Source organism: Artibeus jamaicensis, unplaced genomic scaffold (assembly GCF_021234435.1).
Source record: "Artibeus jamaicensis isolate MK-2021 breed Jamaican fruit bat unplaced genomic scaffold, CSHL_Jam_final scaffold_1964, whole genome shotgun sequence".
Taxonomy (NCBI): domain Eukaryota; kingdom Metazoa; phylum Chordata; class Mammalia; order Chiroptera; family Phyllostomidae; genus Artibeus; species Artibeus jamaicensis.
Window position 1 is genome coordinate 7070586 of NW_026522030.1, and position 20620 is coordinate 7091205.

At 55.6% G+C, this 20620-nt stretch overlaps 1 protein-coding gene across 12 annotated transcripts in view; it reads right to left on the reverse strand.

Moving 5' to 3' along the window:
* Nucleotides 1-1274: 1274 nt before the first annotated feature.
* ZNF618 (zinc finger protein 618) overlaps nucleotides 1275-20620 on the reverse strand; it is a 166824-nt gene continuing 147478 nt past the window's right edge. For 5 of the 12 annotated variants that reach the window (XM_053656244.1, XM_053656247.1, XM_053656243.1 and 2 more), the window contains 6 exons: nucleotides 19833-20072; nucleotides 16172-16255; nucleotides 14085-14129; nucleotides 13007-13084; nucleotides 9510-9611; nucleotides 1275-8887 (listed from right to left, as the gene is read on the reverse strand). In XM_053656244.1, coding sequence (XP_053512219.1) covers nucleotides 7371-8887; nucleotides 9510-9611; nucleotides 13007-13084; nucleotides 14085-14129; nucleotides 16172-16255; nucleotides 19833-20072 — 2066 coding nt within the window. In that variant the 3' untranslated portion in view covers nucleotides 1275-7370. The remainder of the gene's footprint in view (nucleotides 8888-9509; nucleotides 9612-13006; nucleotides 13085-14084; nucleotides 14130-16171; nucleotides 16256-19832; nucleotides 20073-20620) is intronic. The other 7 variants (XM_053656248.1, XM_053656246.1, XM_053656245.1 and 4 more) reach the window with 6 other exon arrangements.

Consider the following 20620-nt stretch of genomic DNA (forward strand, 5'->3'; position numbering starts at 1 on the left):
TGCCTCTGTGACACTTACCAAGCAAGACCTTCCCCACAAAAGTTTCCCTTGGATCCTGACTTTATCCCTCAGGGGTGCAGTGGGGGGCGGGAGCACACCTGTGACCCCAGGTCCGAGCTGTGGCGTCCATTTCAGAAGGCCCAGACACGTCCCCAGCAAGTGGCTGCCCTGAAGACTCTCCTCACCCGAGTCGACACTCATGTCTCACACACAACAGACGTGGCTGGTTAATGCACATTCTGGCTCAGACTTTCAAACCCACAGGCTGGGCCTTCAGCTGGATGTGGGCTCTGGGCCCGGCCGGGGCCTCATCTGTGATGCTCTGAGGGGTGGGGATTGTCCGCCTCGGGAGGACCCTGTCTGGACTTCTGTTTGAGACCCACAGAAGCCTCTTGATTAAACTTCAGCTGCTCACTCAGGGGTGCCCACTCAGGTACACTGAACAGCATAAGACACCCACGGGAGGGGGTTTGGAGGGCAGGCTGGTGCCCTGCTCGAGCCTATCTGTCCTGTCTCAAGTGCCGTGTGATGGAATTTGTCCCCCAGACCCAAGGACAGCAGCCTGGGTCTGGTGAGAGACAGGGACGCAGAGAGGCACCGGGGGTCGCACCCCATTACCTGGACACCTTGAATGGCTTTCTGGCAGTAGCAGGCCTGCTTTAGGAGGGGCTGTCACCCTCTTTCCCCACTCAGGCCACAGCTCACCTTCCAGGGGCGTCTTCAGTCTGATGTGCCTTTGGCAGGACTCCAGCAAAACACTGCGGTGTCCAGGTCTGACATGTGAGGCTCTGGACCAGGCCTGCAGGGGGACGAGTCCACCAGGTCTGGTCCCTGCAGTTCACTGCGGAAGGCACGCGCAGCCTCCATCAGGAACCTGGCAAAGCCAGAGACCCTCTTCGCCAGGAAACAGACATCACACACAAGAGGCACAGGAATGAGCACCAGGCAAGGTGGGCTTGGACGTGTCCCTCAGGCACTGAGTCTGTGGGACTTGAGTGACGTCCACCCTTTCTTCCACGGAACAATGATGCTCCAGGAGCCAGGCCTGAAGGGACCACGGCTGCCCTTGGCTGCATCCCACCATCATCCACCATCATGTGTCAGGCACTGGCTGAGCTGCGTCTGGTGCAGGAAGTAGGCAACTCCGACCTCAGTGTGCCCCTGGGGAGGGACTCCAGCCGTCACCCCCAGCGAGCCCGTTGGTCCAGCTCTACTCTGCTCCTAACCGGACGCCATGGCCCAGCCCCAAACCCAAGAAATAACACCACACTCTGCCATCTTCCTAAAGGTCGTTTTATTGTAAAACCATAAATACAACACTGACATGAAATCATTTAAGCAACTGATCCTCTCTAACCATTAAAAGGGTGTCTTTTTGCCTTGGCATTGACCGACTGGGGAACAATGTTTTGAGAATTCATGGGGTAGAGGGGTTCTGAATTCTGGGCTGGGGCTTTTGGCGACTTAAGGAACCAAGTGGAACCTTCCTCTTCTCCCTGGGAATGTCCCACTTTTGGACAAGAACAGTTAAAAACAGCAACATTTAAACAGCTCAGTTTTAAATTTTATTATTTTGTAAAAATCGTTCCTTCTTCTGTCCCTTTCCTCCATTTGACATAAGTAAAAGTTTGAAACACCACGAAATTGATTAGTCTGTAAATGGAGAAACAGTACCCAAACAAAGCGAAACAAAAAAACCCAAAGGACAAACAGAAAACCCTTAAATAAACCCTCAAGTTCGGTCTCGGGGGCTCACACATCACACAAGAACCATCAACTTAACCCCCCCACAATGACTCTTTGCAGAGTTGCCGGATCCACACCGACACAGGAGACCGCGAACAACGCCTTCTCTTAATCAACACAGCAAAGGTGACACTAGGTAACTTTTTTTTTTTTTTTAATACAGTACATGGTACACAGGGTCCCAAGATGGCCCTGCATAAACCCCTCGTGGAGACTTGAGCCAAGCACTGGCTGTTTATAAAAATATTGTGTTGCTACAAAAGTATAAATTAATGCTACCGGTATTAAGAAATATTAAACACATAAAACTTATAAGGATTAAGAAAAATATTCATTAATACCTGTAGAAAACTCTGGCCTAAAAAAGATATTTTTTTGTGTTTGTTTTTTTGTAAATTTTTTTTTGTATTTTTTTTAAGATGACTTTGAGTTTCTTGCACTCGAAGAGAGAGACACAGTCCGATGTGCCTATGGTATTGCCTAGAACGTCTTCACTACTGAGAAAGGATGGGGTGCACGCACATGGGTACGGAGCGGGGTGCGGGAGGGAGGGGCACCAAGGCTTTCTCAAGATTTACCTGATGTGAAAGAATCACCGATGTGGAGTTGTGCGGAAAAGAAGGTAGGATCAGAAGAGAACTGAAAATAATTTATACTTTTTAAAAAATATTTCGGCTTCAGGTGGTTGTACAAAATGTTTTCCTGATGCTTGGGATCTGACTGGCCCTGCTGGACGTGTGCCCGGTGGGTCGGAGCCTTCAGCCCCGCAGGTCCCTCTGTCTCCTGGCTGCTGAGTCAGCCCCGTGCCAGCCTACGAGCTCACTCACTGTCTGGGAACCCGGCCGCCCTGGCTGGGTGGGAGGGAGAGCCCCTGGCAAGGGCTGGCTGGCACCTGGGTTGTGGGAGGAGTGCCTCCTTCCAGCTGGTCTCAGACCCCAAGGTCTCTGGCCAACCTGGACTTCGGGAAGCGCCACAGGGATCTCAGGCCCTTGAGGCTGCAGTCAAGGCTGGGTTGCGCCCCTGTAAGGAACTTTGGTTTGAAGAGTCAAGGTGCCCAGTGGGACGCATTAGATGGGTAGGACCCTCAGGGTCCTGATGCTGACGCCCAACTGCAAACCTCGCAGATCCCTCTCGGTACAGGAGTTGAATCTTTAAAGCGACACTGTGGTGATGGCAGTGGGGCCGTGAGTACACAAACAGGATCTTCGCCCTCATCCAAGTGGGAGCAGATGTCTTCTCACACAGAAACCCCAGGGCCCCTCTGGGAAAGACTGGCCTCTACCGACTACAAAAGACCCAAATAAAAGCCAAAGAAAAACCACATCATCCTCCAGAAAACCCTGAAAAGGGGATGCGGGAGGGAAACATAAGAAGGAAAAACACCGTATCATTGGTTCGCCATAACTGGCCTAGCAAACATTAGCCACAGTGAAGAGAGGGGCAGGCCCCACCCCAATTCTCCCACTGGCCCAGGTAGACACAGGGGGCCGGGGCAGGGCCGAGAAAGGAGCCCCCCTGTGCCGTCTCCAGGGGACAGCCTGAGCCTCACTTAGCCTCTGGGTCCGGTCTGAAGCAGCAGCCTGTCTGGGAGCCCTCCTTCGGGTACATCCCAGGGACACTGGCGCCGGCCAGTTCCCAAGGCAAGGGCATAGCTACAAACCCACTCCAGCTCCATGGGGGCTGGAAGGCTGCCCACCAGGCCCTGTGCGCTTCCTCTTCCTGTCTCTGCAAGTACACCCCTCCTGACGACAATGTCCAGGTCCTGTCCCTGCCTGGGCCATTTCTCACTGGGTCGTCCTTCTCCATCCACATCCTGGCTTCCTTTCAAACCCTGCTTGTGAATCTGTGGAGCCCAGAGGGTGTGCGCTGTATCCCTGACGTCTCCCGAGGTGTCCACTCTCCAAGGAGCCTTGTCCAAGTCCAGGAGGAGGCGGGTGGCCTCCTGCAAGCATAGGGGACTCTGAAAGACAGAAGTTCGGCTTCACAGTGGAAAACATGCCATGTACCATTTTTCTGGTATTTCTTGAAAGTGCAGGAAAGGACCAACTGCAGGAGAGAACTCCTGACGGCCTCTGGGCCTGGTGCAAAGCAAATACTCCTCCTGGAACTCGGGAGCCCCGTAACTTCCCAACGTGCCATCAAACCCTTTCCCCAGCCAACAGCCACTCTCTGAGTGCCACGCAGGAGGCTGTCAGGTGGGCTGGCTGCCAGCGTAGCAGGTGGCCCCTCTGGCTAACCTAGGCTCAGGGAGGGGAAAACGGTGCAGGGCCAGGGGCATCCACTCATGACACCTAGGATGGCACCGTTGCTCTTGGTGGAGCCGAGACCCCTGGGCTACTCCAAGCCTGAGGGACCACCCACGAGGCATGGTCCTGGGCTTGAGTGGTGAAGCCAACTGATCTCAGATGAGGCACCAAACCCCTGCAGTCTCCTCTTGGGTCCGTGTACGACAGAACAAAGAGCTGTTCTGTCCTGGGAATCACATGGCTTGAGATGAGTGGTGTCCGAGTCAGCTGGCCAACACCTGGAGCCGCCCAGAACGTGACAGAAATGGTTTCTGGCCATCAGCTGCCAAGGGCCTGTGGCGGAAAGTCCTACAGCAGTCACAGAAGTAGGACGCAGAAGACAAAACCCTTCTGTAGGGCCGTGTCAGGCTGAGTGCTTGGAGATGAAGTGGAAGAGTCTACCTCAGTCCTTTGGCTGAACTAGAGTTGCAACAAGGTGGATATTGCTGTAAATCAGGGAGCCAGAGGCTGGGCCTGGGAGATCTTTGGGTTGTTAAGCTGTTGGCTGGGCAGGACCTGCGCTATGGGAATTGCCTGTGCGGCACAGTCTTTCCTGCTGGCAACATGAGTTTCTGGGGAACCAGAGGTTGTGAGAGACCAATGATACCTGCCACCTTGTTACCACGCTTGGCTGAGGCAGCCCCAGGAGACAGCTGTCAGAGTGCCCAGTGGGATCGTGCCTGTCCTAGGACGCCAAACCCGTCCTAAGGGACAAACGAAGGTGGCATGGAAAACCAGAACAGGAGCTGACGCCCATGACTCAGATCTAGAACTGAAGTGAGACTTTCTCCAATCTCCATCTTGGAGGGCAGACACTCCCTGTTCCAAAGAAGATTCACAATGCACATCTGGACGTGGTCTCGGATGGCTTTACGAGAAATTGAAATGCCGGTTTTCTAACTAACTGGCCCTCAGGCAGGGCAACACCAGCGTAGCTTGGCTCTAAGCAGACAGAGGACAGGCTCCAAGGCTGGTCCCACCCACCACACGGAGAGCGGCTGGGGTCCTCCCCATGTGGTTCAAGTGCCCAGCCGCCGACCTGCCGCCAGCAGCAAAGCAGAGCTGGAGGAACCGTTAGCCGTAGGCATCTGTCGCTCCCCCGCACCCCTGCAGCCACCTTCTGGAAGGCCCCCCATGGGTCTGACCGAGGTCTGCCGATACACTTTGGGAAGTGACATTAGGTGACTGTCCAGTGCAAACGGAGGCTCTTCTGATGGTGCGACCCCAGCTGGAACTGTTGCAAAGGAAACATGTAGAGCTTCTCCGGGAGAGGAAGCGGCAGGGTGGCCGCTGAGACCACGGCTTGCTGGAGAGAATGCGGAAACGGCCCACTTGCATGAATTCGCTTCAGCATGTCCAAGACTCGGAGCATCAGTTCTCATGAGGCAGAGCGAGCAGGCTGGGCCCCCAGGGTCAGTGTTTTCTCACCAACGTCGCTTCCCAGCCTCCCACGGGCCGGGGGCAGAGGACTGTTGTACAGTGCTTTTTGTAGTCGAGGTATCTCGCAGTTGAGTAATGCTTTATTACTAGGAAGGGATGATAAAATGTGCCTTCGTGAACGGCCCCCGCAGTGGTGGTCTTCCTCAGCCTTAAGCCCGCCGTGTGACCATCTCTGTGCCACAGCCATGGACACCGGAGGACATGAGACCACCAGCACTTTATTCAGAGAGGTGGGGTTGTGGGGGGTGATCACTGATCCTGATGGAACCACCTCTGGGGGGGAGGGGAGGGGCCGCCCTCAGCATTGGGACTGAGTGTATGGAAACTAAATTGCTCAAGGAGAGAAAAGCCTAAGGACATCTTTCACAGCATCAAGTTCAAGTGGCCCGGGTGCCATTCCGCCCTCAAGACATCAATCATTTGGCCCGCAAGGCACCATGCTCAACTACCGTCCTGGAGGGAGGGCTGAGGCTCCTGCAGAGGCCCCAGGACTGCGGGCAATGGAGCCGTTGGAACCACCTGGGGCCCTGGGGAGGGAGGGAGGCTGTGGGTCTGAGGTGTGACAGACGTGAACAGGGACCAACTCAGGAGTCCCTGCGGAGCTGGAAGTGTCAGTGATGCGGCGAGTAGTGTAATGCACTCTGGGTATAGAAATCAGACATTCGCAGTACCAGACACAGTGAGCCAGGAGGGCGGGGCTTCCTCTCACACTGGACTCCGAAGCCACGTGCTTCCCTATGGCTTCCAGCGGACCCCACACCCGCGGAACCTGTGATTCCAACCCCACTCCTGGTCTCCAAACAGCACAGACAAGTTCACAGTCTTTGCTGTTCAAATACACGGAAACTGGACTGTACAGGAGAGGTTAATAAAAACCTTAGGAGAGAGAATATACCACTGAGATGAGCTAGTTTACAGTGTGACTCGAGGAACAAAAAGGGCAATTAAAAAAAAACGTCAACATATAAGTTATAGACATTCAGTGCCTCCTAGGAGAGTCTAAATTAAATTTGAAAGAACAAAACAGACCAAAAAAAAGTAAAAACTGCTAAAAAGTTAGGAGATAATATTAAGGAGTGGAGACAGCATTAATACTTCTCTGAAATATGTCTTTTTCTTTCTCTTACATTAAAAAGCCAAAAGTCAGCTTTATATTCTTAAAGTCTCCTTTCCTGCTCTGGGGAGAGAGATAGCTGTGTTTCTAAGGCGGCTGCCCTGGGACACCTGAGGTGTCTGGAAGGCAGCAGCTCAATGCCCTGAAGGTGAACGAGAACAAAGTCCAGTGCAGAAACTGTCCATCTGATGCAGTTTGGAGAGTCCATAGCAGGGCAGCTGGGGAGGGGCGGGGCGGGGGGGCAGCAGGGGCTGGGGGAGGGGCGTGAAGGGAAAAGGGGGACCACAGGGTGAGGGACAGAGAGCATCAAGTCACTTCAGATCTCAGCTGCCTGAACATTTTGCGACATCAGCATTCTACCAATCTGCACACCTGAAAACGGAGTCTTAAAAGCCCCTCACTGAGAAAGGGAGGTGAAGCGTTTTCCCTCTTTCCCACTCAGCTTTCCTGACACGCCCAGTTTAATGCACACACACCCATGAGCAGGCGTGTGTGCATGCACCAGGGTAGTGTGTGTGTGCGTGTGCAAAGCTTCTGTGGCCACACAGAAGAGCCCCACGCCCACACCCATGGAACGTGCGCTTGGACACGCCCGCGCAGGTGCAGCCCCGTGCACACACACGCACACACACACACTGTAAAAAGCACTTAAGTTTCCAGGGGGCATTTATAATGAGGTCCACAGTGTTTAGAACTTAAATTCCTTTTCTTTGTTTGCGACAGTGTTGTGTATTTTTTTTCCCCTACCATTCTCTTCTCTTTTTCTTTTGTTCGGAAATAACATCTTAAAGCATGTTGGATTTCAGAAACATGAGTTTGTTCATATCTTCTGGACTGAGCAGTCGCCTCCTTCTGATTAGAAGGGCCTGTTCACACATATTCACACACCCGCTCCTGGCCCCCACAGCCGGAACGGCGAGGAGCCAGAAGGCAAGCTTGGCGAGTTTCGTGTGCTTTTGGGTAACGCACGACCAGTACTGGAAGAGATCAGGGGTGGCCTGGAAGAGGGGCTCCTGCAGGTAATCGTACACCTCGTTCTTCCCCAGCCGATCGTCTTCCTGAGCTGTGGGGTTCTCACCAGTGGCGGAGCGGGGCTTCTTGGCGGTGGGTTCAAAGTCAGCCTCCTCAGTCCAGGACTCCTTAACCTCGTTGATGAGCTCACACACCTTGCCGATGATTTCCTCATGCTGATAGGGTGGGACGGGCCGCAGCTTCTGCTGTGGGTCCAGGATCATGGCCACCTTATGCGCTGGGTGCACCTTGAAGTTCTCCTTGAGGGCTTCCAGGAAGAGGTGGCAGAGCTTGCTGACAGTGCCCGCGTCATTGGCCTTGGCCGTGAACAGCTTCTCCAGCCTGACGTAGGTGGGCAGCACCAGCTGCAGGGTGGGCTGGCTCTCGTTGCTCAGCTCGATGACCGCCTGCTTCACCGGCGTCAGGATGGCCGCCAGGTTGCTGAGCAGGTGCTTGTTGAGGCTCTGGATGAGGTTCATCTTCTTGGCCCTGCTGTAGAACTCACAGATCTGCTCGTAGCGCTCGTGCACCAGCAGCAGCGAGTCCGTGACCGAGTTCCAGCAGGGTGGTGGCGAGGTCTCCTCCAGTGACCCGAAGGTCTCCTTTGCAAGGCCCGTGGAGCCCGCCAGGTCCTCACACACGTTGAGCAGCTCGATGACCTCGTGCATGCTGCGGGCCTGCAGCGTCCGCTTGCTCAGCACGCTCTGCACCACCGAGTTCAAGGCACAGGCTGAGCAGCGGAGGCACATGCCAGCCTTGGAGAAGGCGGACGCACTCACCCGGCAGTCCGTCACGTACACTGTCCTGATCTCGGACATCACAAACTCGGACAGCACGTTCTGCACCCAGTGGTGCACCAGGTCGCCGCTGTCTCGAATGTCCGCTCCCTTCACACCCAGCACATAGCTCTTGATGTGGTTGCCCTCGGCCTGGTAGGCGGTGAGGATGTAGCAGGAGTCAGGGCCGACACTCTGGGAGTGACAGGTGACACCAATGCCCAGGCAGGCGTTGCTGCCCAAGGCACACGTCACCTTCACCTTCACCTGGTTGTACATGCGTGGCAGGTGCTTCAGCGCCAGCGTGTTGAAGTTGCCCAGGATCTCAGTGACCGAGAAGGCCCCATATCGGGCACCACTATCCACCAGCGTCTGGGCCAGTTTCAGGAACTCCTTCCCGCTTACCACGCTCAGCGCACCCAGGTCGGCACACATCACCCGCAGCAGCCGCTCTGCGATGTTCTGCCGCTCCTTCTCGGGGATCATGCTGTTGGATGTCAAACCGGTGGTCGTGGCTGGCAGGGGACACAAGGAGAGATGTGATTAACCCTGGCATTTGAGGTTCCTTAGTCTGGCAGCAGCCTGATACTCTAAGTATCTAGTATGAGCAATTCTGAACCGACTTCACTGCATAGGTCTCATGAGAATAACATTCTTTGACTGTTGACTGATTAATTAGTAATGCCTGCCAGGGGCATGGGAATAGAACATAGTGGTACATGTGCAACATACTTGCTGCATGTGCCATTCACCTAGACTTTGGAAGTCACCTGGTCTAATCTCTTCCTCCTGATAGCAATGGCCTCTAATAAAGGGATCTCGAGTGAATAAAACATGTGACGCCACCATGTCAGGCCGGAGCAGGCAAAAGAAATTGTGAGAGTGGATTCCAGTTCTGACTGTCACTAATCTGTGCTCTCCAACCACAATGGATCATTTGCCCTCCCATGAGGTCATAATTCACGACAACAAGGTCGAAGGTGTGAAAGTGCTTTGGAAGCTGTTACAGGTGGTCTTCTGTCCCCATGGGAGGCACAGGTGATGGGACGAGGGGCGGACAGAACACGCAGAGCAGGGTTTGGAGGTGCGTGGGGCGGGCCTCCAGGATGGCCCGGCTCCGGCCTGGGAGACACCTACTGTTGTTGGCGCTGTTCCTCTGGGCCTGGGGTTTCCACTTCTCCTCCACGACAGCAGGTGGCGACCGGGACTGGTTGGAGGCGATGTTGTTCTCGTTGTCCGCTGTGGGCATAACGGGGATAGTATGTCACCCTAAAGCATAAGAGGCCTGCGGACCACCAGACGAGAGCTGGAGTGTGGTGGGTGAAGGCAAACCTGGCCTCTGGGCCCGAGGCCCGGCTCCAAATCCTGGCTCCTCCTTACGCACGGATTTTACGCTTGTAAGGCCTCATTTTCATTAAGGGGAGAAGGAAGTCATCACACAGATGTTAACACAATTGCTGGCAGGACTGACGAGAGATAACATGGGAAAGAGCAGAGCACAGGGCCCAGATGGATGCAAAGCTGGAGCAAAGGCTGTCTCCCAGGGAGGGGCCCAGGCAGGCAGGAGAAAGTGGCAGTTTCTGGCAGGAGATGGAAGAAGTCGAGCCAGGTCTCGTCCCATTTCATCCTAGAATGTGCCACAGCCCCGACTACGTCATGCGTCATCTCCAGAACTCGCAGCCAGCCCGTGGAGAGCACTGGTCAGCCCTTCACAGGTGGGAAGACTCAGGCTCTGAGAAGGAAAGTGGTTCCGAGAGCTTAGAAATTAGGTGTGGCCTCTCCAAAGTCCTCAAACTGTAAATGCCAATCTGTCTGCTGCCTGGGGGTCCCCGTGCCTGAGTGGGGGTCTTGGGAGAGTCCCCACGCCTCTCCTGACTGGGGTCCTCCTTGGTGCCCTTTGAAAAGGGCCTGGAAGAAATGATCTGAGGGGACCTGCCTCGCCTATCTGTTTATCCAGCTGAAGAGGGCGGTTACCAAGAGGGTCTTCTGGATCCTGGCCTAACACTGTGACTGCAAAGCCTTGGGCCAGTACACAGCCATTTTGTGCCTCAGTTTCCTTATCTGTAAAGCGGCGCTGACGTGGACACAACTCAGTTCGAGAGTCAAGTGAGCTGATGTGTCTAAGATGCTCAGACTGCGTTCTAGCGCCAAGGAGGAGCTGCAACCATGCCTGTAGCAGCGCTACTTTGCACCAGTGGTTCCCTTCTCTGAGCCTCAGTTTCCTCATCGGTACAGTGGGATAATGTCAGCTTGCTGACGGGCCCATTCCGAAGGTCAGATGGGATAACCACACCTGGCACGGACTACTCGCTCTCTGAATGCTGGTGGTCTCAGCATCATCACTGCCAACACCGGCCCCTGGACTGTTACGAGAGGGGAGGCAGGGTTTCCCACCACACAGAGAGGGAGTTTATTAGTGGGAATTACCCTTTGCCAGTAAGCAGCCTCTTAACGAGATTGGTGTTACTCAAGGCTGATCCCCTTATCAGCAGCGCTGTGAACTGCACTGATCATGACGTTTAATTTCTCTGTATGGAGTGAATCCTTTAATCCCGACTCAGCCGCGGCTGGGCCTCCGCCTGGCTCTTTGCTGGATTGTCTCCTGCATTCTCTGCCTGCACTGGACCAGAACAAAGCAGCCCAAAACTCTTCGTGGAAAACAAGGGGAGATGCTCCAGGGAGGTGGGGCCACCAGGAGGTGCAGCCTTCATTTGCATTTTAATGGCCTCTGCCCGACTGCCTGAGGGTTGTAGAAGCCCAGGCACCCAGACTCTTCCCTAATTGGCCTCAGCCTCCTGAAGCTGGCAGAGCAGCAGGTACAGGGCTGGGGTTTTGGAGGAGGTGAGAGGGAGCTGGGTGGTGGGTGTTTCGGGCAGCGGTCCCTGAGCAGCCAGCCTTCCACCTGCTGTCACGATGCCTCATGAGGTCAAGTCTAAATGGCCCATGCTGGCATCCCAGGCCTTCCCTGGTACAGGATGATTGCTGGCAAAGGCAAGTAGGTGGTGTGATACGGGAAAAGGAATCCTCGGGTGTGAGGAGGGCAGCTGGATATGGCAGGTATACGTGCCCTTGTGTTAGTGATGGAGACGCTCAGAGCGGGGGACAAAGTTTCCCGCCCATCGTTACAGACCATGGAGGCGCACCAGAGCATGGGGCTCACGTCTCGGCTGCCAACCAACTCTGTCCTGATTTTAACAAGTCCACCGGAAATAAATGATAGGCTTCCCAAAAGCATGTGAATGGTGCCTAGTGTACATCCGACACCCAACAGATATATGCTGAACGAATGACTAAATGAATGGATGAATGAATGAGTGCAGAGAGGCTACACTAACAGAACAGCACCTGGCCTGAAAGACAGCCTAGTCCTGTACTACTCCGCCAGACCTGGAAAACTGCGTGAGGTGTGCAAACCTAAGAGAGATCTGAGCAGTAATAGTCAAAGCAGTAGGAGCAGCAGCAGCTACCATTACTAAATCACCATAGGGTCTCACACCATTCATTTCCAATGCCTCCAGGGATTACTGAGGGGGGTGCCGGGGGCAGCCAGCTGCCTCCCCCAGATTCCTGTTTCCCTTCCCTGGGTAGTGGCTCTGGGCACTTTTCCTGCCCCTGGAATTTGAGCATCTGTGACACGTGTCACTTGTCATTCGAAGCGGTAAAGAAGGAAGCATGCTTCTCTCCCTGCTCCCCAGTTACAGGGAGAGGGTTCCAAAGACCCAGGGGAGGGTGGAGCCACGCCAGGAAGGAGCCCGAGTCCCTGATTCGTCCTGCGGAAGGGCCACCCAGCTGGGCCACTCGGAGTGCTAGGCGGATGTGACTGAGAAATCTGTGTTTACAGTAAACACTGGGAACTGGGCATTCATCTGTTACAGCAAATGGCGTCTCCTTGGCTAACACATAAATGAGACTAGCAGGGGAGTGCTACTGTGACGAAACCCCAAAATCAGAGGTATCAGTTTGAAGGCAGAGTGGTCCAGAGTGAGGGCGTTAACACTGCAAGCTGAACAGATGGCAAAACAGGCAGAGAAAGGCGGTCTGGACAGCAGGCTACTCTCTCCAGCTCCACAGCGGCGGCTCTCCAAGCCTGGTCCCGGGGCTAGAGCAGCGGCACAGCTGAGGACTCCTCAGAAAAGCAAGTCCTCGGTCCCGCCACCCTAGCCCAGACGTACAGCATCCAAAAGCCCAGCCGGGGCGTAGACACCTGTGCATTCCCCAGCCCTCCTGGCTGGTGACTGACTGTGCCGAGACGGGGCGCAGGCCCCAGCTGCCCCAGCTCAGGCCTCCCCTGCTTGCTTCTCCTGCCTCTGCTTACCCCGATTTCAAACCACTCTCAGTGTGCCCCTTCGTGTCTCTTTCCTGGTCAGCTCCTATTTGGGCTTTCGGCTCAGGCCAGGAGCCATGACCTTCCAGAACCCTTCTTCAGCTCTGTGCTCCCCTTGAGGCTGCTGTGCCCCCAGAGAACACACAGCCCCCCACCTTGTGTTATAATGGATTGACTGGGGCTCCCTGAGGGCAGATCCCATGTCCCATGACCCTTTCCTGGGAAGGAGTGGCCTTCCCTGGGTCCCTCAGGCTGGCTCTGCCACCTCTGCCTTTGCAGGGCTGAGGCGGGGCGGGCTGCCGGCTCTCACCTGCGTGGGACTGCATGTGCTCCAGCAGGTTGTTGTAGAACTGGAACTGGATCCCGCAGGCGCCACACGTGTAGGGTTCTGCAGGGAGAGAGGAAGTCGCCGTTTGAGGGGCGGAATGACCCCGGATGCCTTCCCTGCTGGGCTGTGGGCAGATTTGGAACTGGGAACCCACACATACACTGGGGCGCTGGGCCCAGCCTGACCTGCCCCTGTCCCTAACTAAGTGAAGGGGAGGCTTGGGGCAGGACGGATCGATGGAGAGAAGGGGCCGTGCAGATACAGAGACTGTCTAACGCAGTCAGGCAGCCATTTATTGAGTGCTTACTGTGTGCCAGGCACTGTTCTGGGCACTGGGGATGGGCTGGAGGAGGGACCGGGCGCTCCCTTGGGCAGAGACCGTGTCTTACGGGTTCCACAGCCCATCTGTCTGCCTGTGGAAGCACACGGACGTCACTGTTTGCTGAGGGAACCAATGAATGGATGAATGAACCAAAAACAAGGCAGTGGACGCAGAGGAAAGGCAAGGAAGAAGAAATGAGAAATGAGACCACAGAGTCAGAGCTGGATAAAGCCACAGAAAGCAAGAGGCGGGGTAAGATGCAGAGAAGAGGAGACGCAGAGGGGGGAGGGAAGGGAGGGTCAGAGGGTATAGGAACAAGAGCGAGCATGCCCCTGGGCCTTTACCTCTCGTCTCTGTCCCCAGTTCGTAAGTGAGTGCCCAGCAGAGACGAGGGAGGAAGAAGAGGGGTGCACAGGAGAAAAAGGTAGAGAGAGGAAGAGGATGGCTGACACAGGGCTCAGAGGCAGTATCCTGAGGCTGCTGTGGCGAGCAGGAACCGGGAGGTCTGTGTTCCTGCCAGGGCCAAGGGCAGAGGCAGGCTGCCACTGTCGGGGCCCTGCCTCCTCCCCCATCCACACTCCTCCACCCACCAGCGCCGGACCCTCCTCCTGCCCTGCCTGCCTGGGAGGGCAGCCCAAGGTCAGAGGCTCCGGGGAGGCCCTGAGAGCGTGTGGCCACTGCGTCCACTCCCTGCCCTGCCTCGCCCTCTCCAGCCCCCCCAGCGGGACCATCACTTACTCTGTAGGAGAGGGAAAGTATTGGAAATCAGGGGACTTGCAGTTTCTGCAAAAGAGAAACAGTTTAGCTAAGCCTCGTCCAGTTCTGGTGCTCTGAGATGACCTTCACTACTTCCGTGTTTAAGTAAGTGGTGAGTGAGACGGACCCTCTGAGGGTGGGGGCACCTGAGCCAGACTCATAACTTGGGTGGGCCTGGGACACTGGGCTGGGCAAGATCAGCCGGGGCCACCCCTCTAGGACACACTCACCTCTCAAAACCTGAGCCCACAGAGTCTAATGAGAAATGGCCACGTGGGGAGGGGGCTGCCTGCTTCAGGACAGGAAGCTGCTTCTAGGTCCTGGTACTGAACGGGAGCGTCTGGCGGAGGGCAGCCACAGTGAGGGCTGTGCCTGCTGGGACTCGCCCCAGGCCTCCTGGTGTAGTTGGGGAGCCTCAGCAGGAGGCAGCAGAGTGGGGCTGGATGCATGAGGCTGGAATTCTGGCTCCACCATGTACTGGGGACCTGGGCCCACTCTGCTGCTCCTGAGCCCATTTTCTCATCCAAAAAATAAGCATAACACTGACCCAACCCTCCTCCCGGGGCTGGGTAAAAATGAAAACGGAGAAGACACAGACAGCTCTGAACACATGCAAGGCACATAGTAAGCGCTCAGTAAGTGGCAGCTGCCCCGGACACTGTGGGTTCCCAATTCCGAGTATCAGCTCTGGGGGAAGGGGAGGCAGGGGTGCGGCCTGGCCGGCTGGGCAAGGTCTCCCGGAGACCGCAGTTCCAGTCCTGACCCTGCTTGTTCCCGTGTGGCCTAGGGCAAAACTCCTCTTGGAGATGCTGTTGGATTACATTTTTCAAAAGCGTGAAGGAGTGTGGAAAAGTCAGTGTGCTCTCAACGGTTCAGGGGATCGTGTCAACTTTCTTGGGGCTCCCATAGTGTACCTCACTACCTTGCTCGGGGCATCATCAAACCACTTGATTTACTTAAAAGAAAAAAGAAGCACCCCACCATGTGAGTGGGGACGGAATCTGTGCAGGATGCTGATGAACATTTCAGCGGCGCAGGGCCAGGTCCCCTGCTCCCGCCTCGCAGCGGAGGAGCAATGAGAAGGCTGGTCCAGGGCGCCGGCTCCCAGGTGGCGGAGGTGGGAGCCTCGGCTGCAGGTGGAAGCTGCAGCTCAGTTCCTCGCACAGAAGCCTCCCCATTCAGGTTTGTGCTCCCAACTGTTGCAGAAACCCCCTGATGGACATTCAAGCTGTGTCCATCACTTGTCTAGACCCAAACAGGGCCCAGGATACCCACAAGCTGAAACCCACTATGATGAATGAAACTTCGACTATGTAAGAGTGTGTGTGTTACTCTAATATGACCAGTGTCAGAATTCTTTTCCCTTCCTGCCCTGGCTGTCACTGTGCAGATCACCTTGCTGTGCCTTTCTTGGACAGAGGTTGCTGGTGACCACCTATGGACCCACCAGGCTGATCTAGCTGTTTGGGGAAGTGGCATTTGGCTGCTCTTGTTCTAAGGCACTTTCAGCCCTGCCCGGGTCATGGGAAGGCAGCCACCAGGGGGCGCCAAAACACTGCCACGAACCTCAGGCAAACCTTGGGCTGGTGGAAGCTAGAAGGGTATATATATATACACCTTTGGACGGCTCCTGGTGCAAAGTGGGGGCAGACCTCGGGGGCTCAGGGCCTCAGGATATTAGGTCACAGCTCTCTCTACTGAACCCCCATTGTCCCTCCTGGAACAAAACAACCTACAATATTTACCCTAAAAACATAGAAATGGCTCTTCTGGGCCCAACCCTCTGGGGCCACGTGAGATGTTGCAGACTATGGGGGAAGGGGAGCTCCTGTCTCTGTGGGGAAGAGACAAGGAGGGGCTACAGTCCCCGACTGGCCCCTGAGGCCCAGAGGGATGTCCCTGGAAGAAAAGGCCCCTGGGCTTCTGCCTGGCCCTGGCCTCCTCTCAGCACCACCACCGTGCCTCTCGGAGACCCCAACCCACAGAGCACCTGCTGCCACCGCTGTGGGTGGGAGCAGATGGTGACAGCGGCCTCTCCGCACAGGACATCTGCCACAGGGCACACTCACCGCTGGAGTTTTGGGAACTGCTATTCGTCTCTTCAAAGTGGTTTTGTGCTTTGCTTTCTACTCTCCGACTGAAAGCGCTTTCTGCTGGTTGGGGACAGGAGAGAGCGAGAGAAAAATGATGGTGACGGACCAGCACCAGGTCCAAAGAGGGGGCAGCATGCCAGAGGCGGCTCAGAGGCTGAGGCACCTGGGTGCTGCTCAGCCTCTGGTCTGGGGAGGGCCAGGGCCCCAAAGCAAGACTCCCAGCTCCTCAAGCTCAGCGGAGTTGCCTGACACCTTGTTAGGGCCCCAGGAGACCCCCGGACAGTGCCCAAAGGGGGCGGAGGACCAGGCATGGGGGGATGGATGTGTGGGTGACCTGTCCAGGAGCACACAGATGAAGTCCAGCCAAGAGAGCAGGTGGAACATGGGCCTGGGTCACCCACCGCTGGCCCCTGGGGAGCCACACTGGTGACACCGAGGAATTCAGACCTGCCCCCCACTAGTCCCCATGCCCGATTCTTCTCTCTTAGCCCCGCAATGGAGCAGGCAGGGTGACAGACTGTCTCCTGGCAGAGTGGGTGGGCCGGACAGCTAGCCCACCTCCACATGCCAAGTGGTCCCTGGATGGCAAGGAGGCACCCTGGAGAGAAGGCGAGCCAGGCAGAGCAGGGGCAGCCCCACGCCCCGGGAGGCCAGAGACCAGGTGAGGTCTGATCGGGTTCAGGGAAAGGGACGAGCTCCTGAGTGATTTGTTGGGCACCTCCGCTCACAGGCGGCGCCCTCCTTAGTGACTCACCCTCTCCCAGGCACTGTCCAGAAACCGTGGAGCCCAGAGACGGTGCCCAACCGCCCGACTGGTAGAAAAACACCCATTTAGTGCCCGCCCCTCCCCGAGCCGCAGGAGGTGCTGAGACAGAACATCCACGCTAGAAGGGGACTCGGCTTTTCCGAGCAGCTTGTGCCACAACTGGAGGGCTCTGGATGCCCCAGGAGAAAAAGACACGGGGAACAAGCCACTTTGGGGAGAGCAGCTGACCCAGCCCCCTCGTTAAGGAGAAACAACTTGCAGGAGGGCGTCAAAGGCCCTGAGAAGTTCGACGGAAGAGAGACCCATTTTGCTTCTTTTAACCTGGCCTTCCCGAATGAATGCAGCCACCGAAGCCTATTTTTTCATGATCAGATTCCTTAATATCCCTTGAAAAATGGCGATTTCAGGAACTCAATTTGGGAAATGTCACTGTCGCCTAGTCTACCACCCGCGGCAGCAGGGCAAGCCCTTCCACTGTGGGGGCTGGGCTCTGGGCGGTCACTGGGGTGGTGGGACAGGACACCAGAGGGGCTCCCACTGGTCCTGCTCAGAGCCCCGCCCCCTGCCCAGCCACGCCTCCTGTTACCGCCTTCTTTTAACGAAGGCTGCCCACACCACCCAGAGGATGACCCTCTCTTCCAAATGTGACTACAGAGCCCCTGGGCTGAGGGCTGCACGTTTGCTGCCTCCAAGGAGTCATCTTTAAATTGGCCTGGGGAACAGGTGGGGCGCTCATTTACTGAGCACCTACTACGTGCCAGGCACTGATCCGGACGCCTTGTACCCACGTTCTCCCTTAATCCTCCCAATAGCTCTGAGGTCCATGTTGTCACTTCCGCTTTACAGATGGAAAAAAGAAAGAAGAAAGTGGGGTTGGCAGGCTCCTGGGGCTGAACATGCTGTAACCCTCTAAGGCGGCACAAGGAGGAGACTTCGTTCTGGAGGCAGACGCTTCCTTTTCCCAAGCGAATCCTTTCTCCACCTTGATCCTTGTGTGTGCAGGGAAAGGCTGGCCCCGCTGAGGAGGGTTTTCGTGCAGCCTAACCAACTAACTGGTGGTTGGGCAACCAAGGTTATAATTAGTTTCTTGTTACTCAGTTCCTAATGCGAATTTTCAACAGCTCTCCCCGCCACAGGCACGGCACCTCTGGCCGCAAAGCAGTGGGGCTGCGCCGCAGGCCCGCACACCCACACAGGAAGGGCTGCCTGTCCCAGCACGAGGAAGGTGGTGACGACGGGCAGCTCCACCGTGCAGGTTCCTGCTTGCAACCTGATAAGCCCAGGTGTGAGCCCCCAGCCCCAAGTCTTCCAGGTCCCATAAAGGCAGCTAGAAGCAAGTCCTGTGGCTTGCTGGATGCTTACTTGGGGACACTGAGGTCCAAGAGCTGACACAGGCCACACAGCCCCTTCCAGGCAGGTCCCTGCAGAAACTACAGATGTTAAGACTCTCAGAAGGACAGGAGTAAAAAGCAGCATCTGAAAGCCATGAGCCCATTATTTAGTTGAGCCTACATCGACCACCAGTGAGCCCATGAGGATGAGTGGTCCGTTTCTAGAAAAATCTAAAGGCTATTGGCTCTTTTCAATGCAGTACCTAGAAATCCATTACGGTCAAGGTTTGGCCCTTACTCTCCTTCTGGGACAGCTAAGCATAATAAGCTCATCTTCAACATTTTCAAGAACCACATCCTTGTCCAACAGTGTCCCCCTGAACCACAGAGTAACGGCAGACACAAGTAGTCCCTTGGCTGTGTCACCAGCCCAGTCGACCGGTTCACTGAACTTGGTTTGATCACCTGGACGTTTAATGGAGGGCTGCAGGCCTCCTGAGAGCAACGGAAAGGCCCAGGGCTCCAGAAGGACCCCATCAACACGCTATCCTATGCTACCCCACATCCAGGCGTGCAGCCCAAGGCTTGCTCCATCCAGGCAGGAATCAGGGTTCCTGATAACTGGTACTCAGCACACGATGCGTCTTATTGGTTTTCCTGGGAGAAATGGGGTGTGAACCTATGACTGCCTGTTCACCCTTCCGGGGTGTGAGCCCCTCTCTGCATGGACGCGGACACACGGGAGCTTGCAGCTGCTGGCTTCCTGCTGGGCTATGGCTCATGGAGCGATTTCACGGGCAGTGCTTGGAAGAGGGAGGCTGAGAGAGCAGAGCTCCAGGTCAGCCACTCTGCTTCAAAGAGAACAGCTCTTTGTAGAAATGTGTTTTTAGAGTCGGGGGATGCAAACTCATGCCACGGGGTAGGGGGGGTCCAGGCAGGGGACATAAATAGATGAACTGGCTGGATGTGAGACAGACAACAGTTGTGATCACGATGAAAAATGACACCTGCCACGTGGCTACTGTGTTGGGTAGGCAGGAGGGAGTGGTGGGGACTGTGGAAAACTGGAGAGCACATGCTCTATGGAAGGAGGTAGCTGTGGCTCAGCCCCAAGCCGATTGTTGCCCTGCAGGAACGTGGGCCCCGAACTGCCAGATCTGACTTGTCAATGTTTGCTAGAATCAAGTCTTACATAAAATCTCCTAAGGTTCAAATGTTGGCAAGTAATTAAAAAAAATTTCTGAAAACACCATAGGCCATAACTTGGGAAGAAATAGTCTCCTGTTTAAAAAAAAGTTTGCAAACCATCTTGTGCAGCCCTCTGATTTAGGATGAGAAAACTTAAACTCAGAGAGGTTAGGTAACTTGTCACGGTCACAGGGCCAGCCAGAGGCACAGCTCGGACCCAGATTTGCCCCTGGAGAACTAGGGGACCCCCACTCTTGCTCTTGCAAGGGAACAATGACCCTGGGCACAGCTGTGGCAGGCGGGTGGAGGGCGGGGAGCAGAGGAACCGTGGGGTGACACAGGCCATCGGTACCTGCAGTCGCCTTGCTTGCCGGAGATCCCGAATTCGGAGTGCGGAACGTCTGGGTTTGGGTGGCTGGAGGGGTGCGGTGTAAGAGGGTGGAGCATCGGACCACGGAGGCCGACGCCTTTTTTCCCGACTGGTTCGTCTGGGTCTTCGCGGCCACGAAGCGTGGAGTCGGGGAGACCTCCGGATGTGAACACTCAGAGCCCGTGTCTGGATCGTCCGGTGGCTCCCACCCGGGGGCAGTACCTGAGAGGGTCACGCTCTCAGTCCCCAAGAGCCCTGGGGGCTGGCCAAGGAAGTGGCCTCTCGTGCCACAGATCCCCCTGCTCGAGGGTTGAAACCTCTCCTCGGTCCACAGAAAAAGTCTGGGAGCCTGGGACCTTTCCCAGCTTCTCCTCCAGGGAAGCCCATCCCACATGTTCACCTCCCATTGGCCCTGAGGGGGAAAGGCAGACAGGGGTGCAGAGGCTCAGAGGGGTACAGGCACCCCTCCAGGGGCACACAGCCAGGATGGACTTCCCAGGCTCCTAACTCATTTTATTCCATAGTTTGCACCATCTGCTGGCTGCCTCACAGGGAACGTTATCAGACTAGCACTCCCATTGAGCTTTCACCAAGAAGGAAGAGTTTCAGACAGACCTGCTGATTGCTCTTATAAGAAAAAAAAAAGAGAGAGATTGATTTACGCATAAGAGATATCTAAAAATAAGAGAACATAGTGGTCCCTCCTTTCTGTAAAGTTCAAAGTTTATCTGAAGCAAAAATTCAGAGAATATAAGGATTCACAAAAGAGT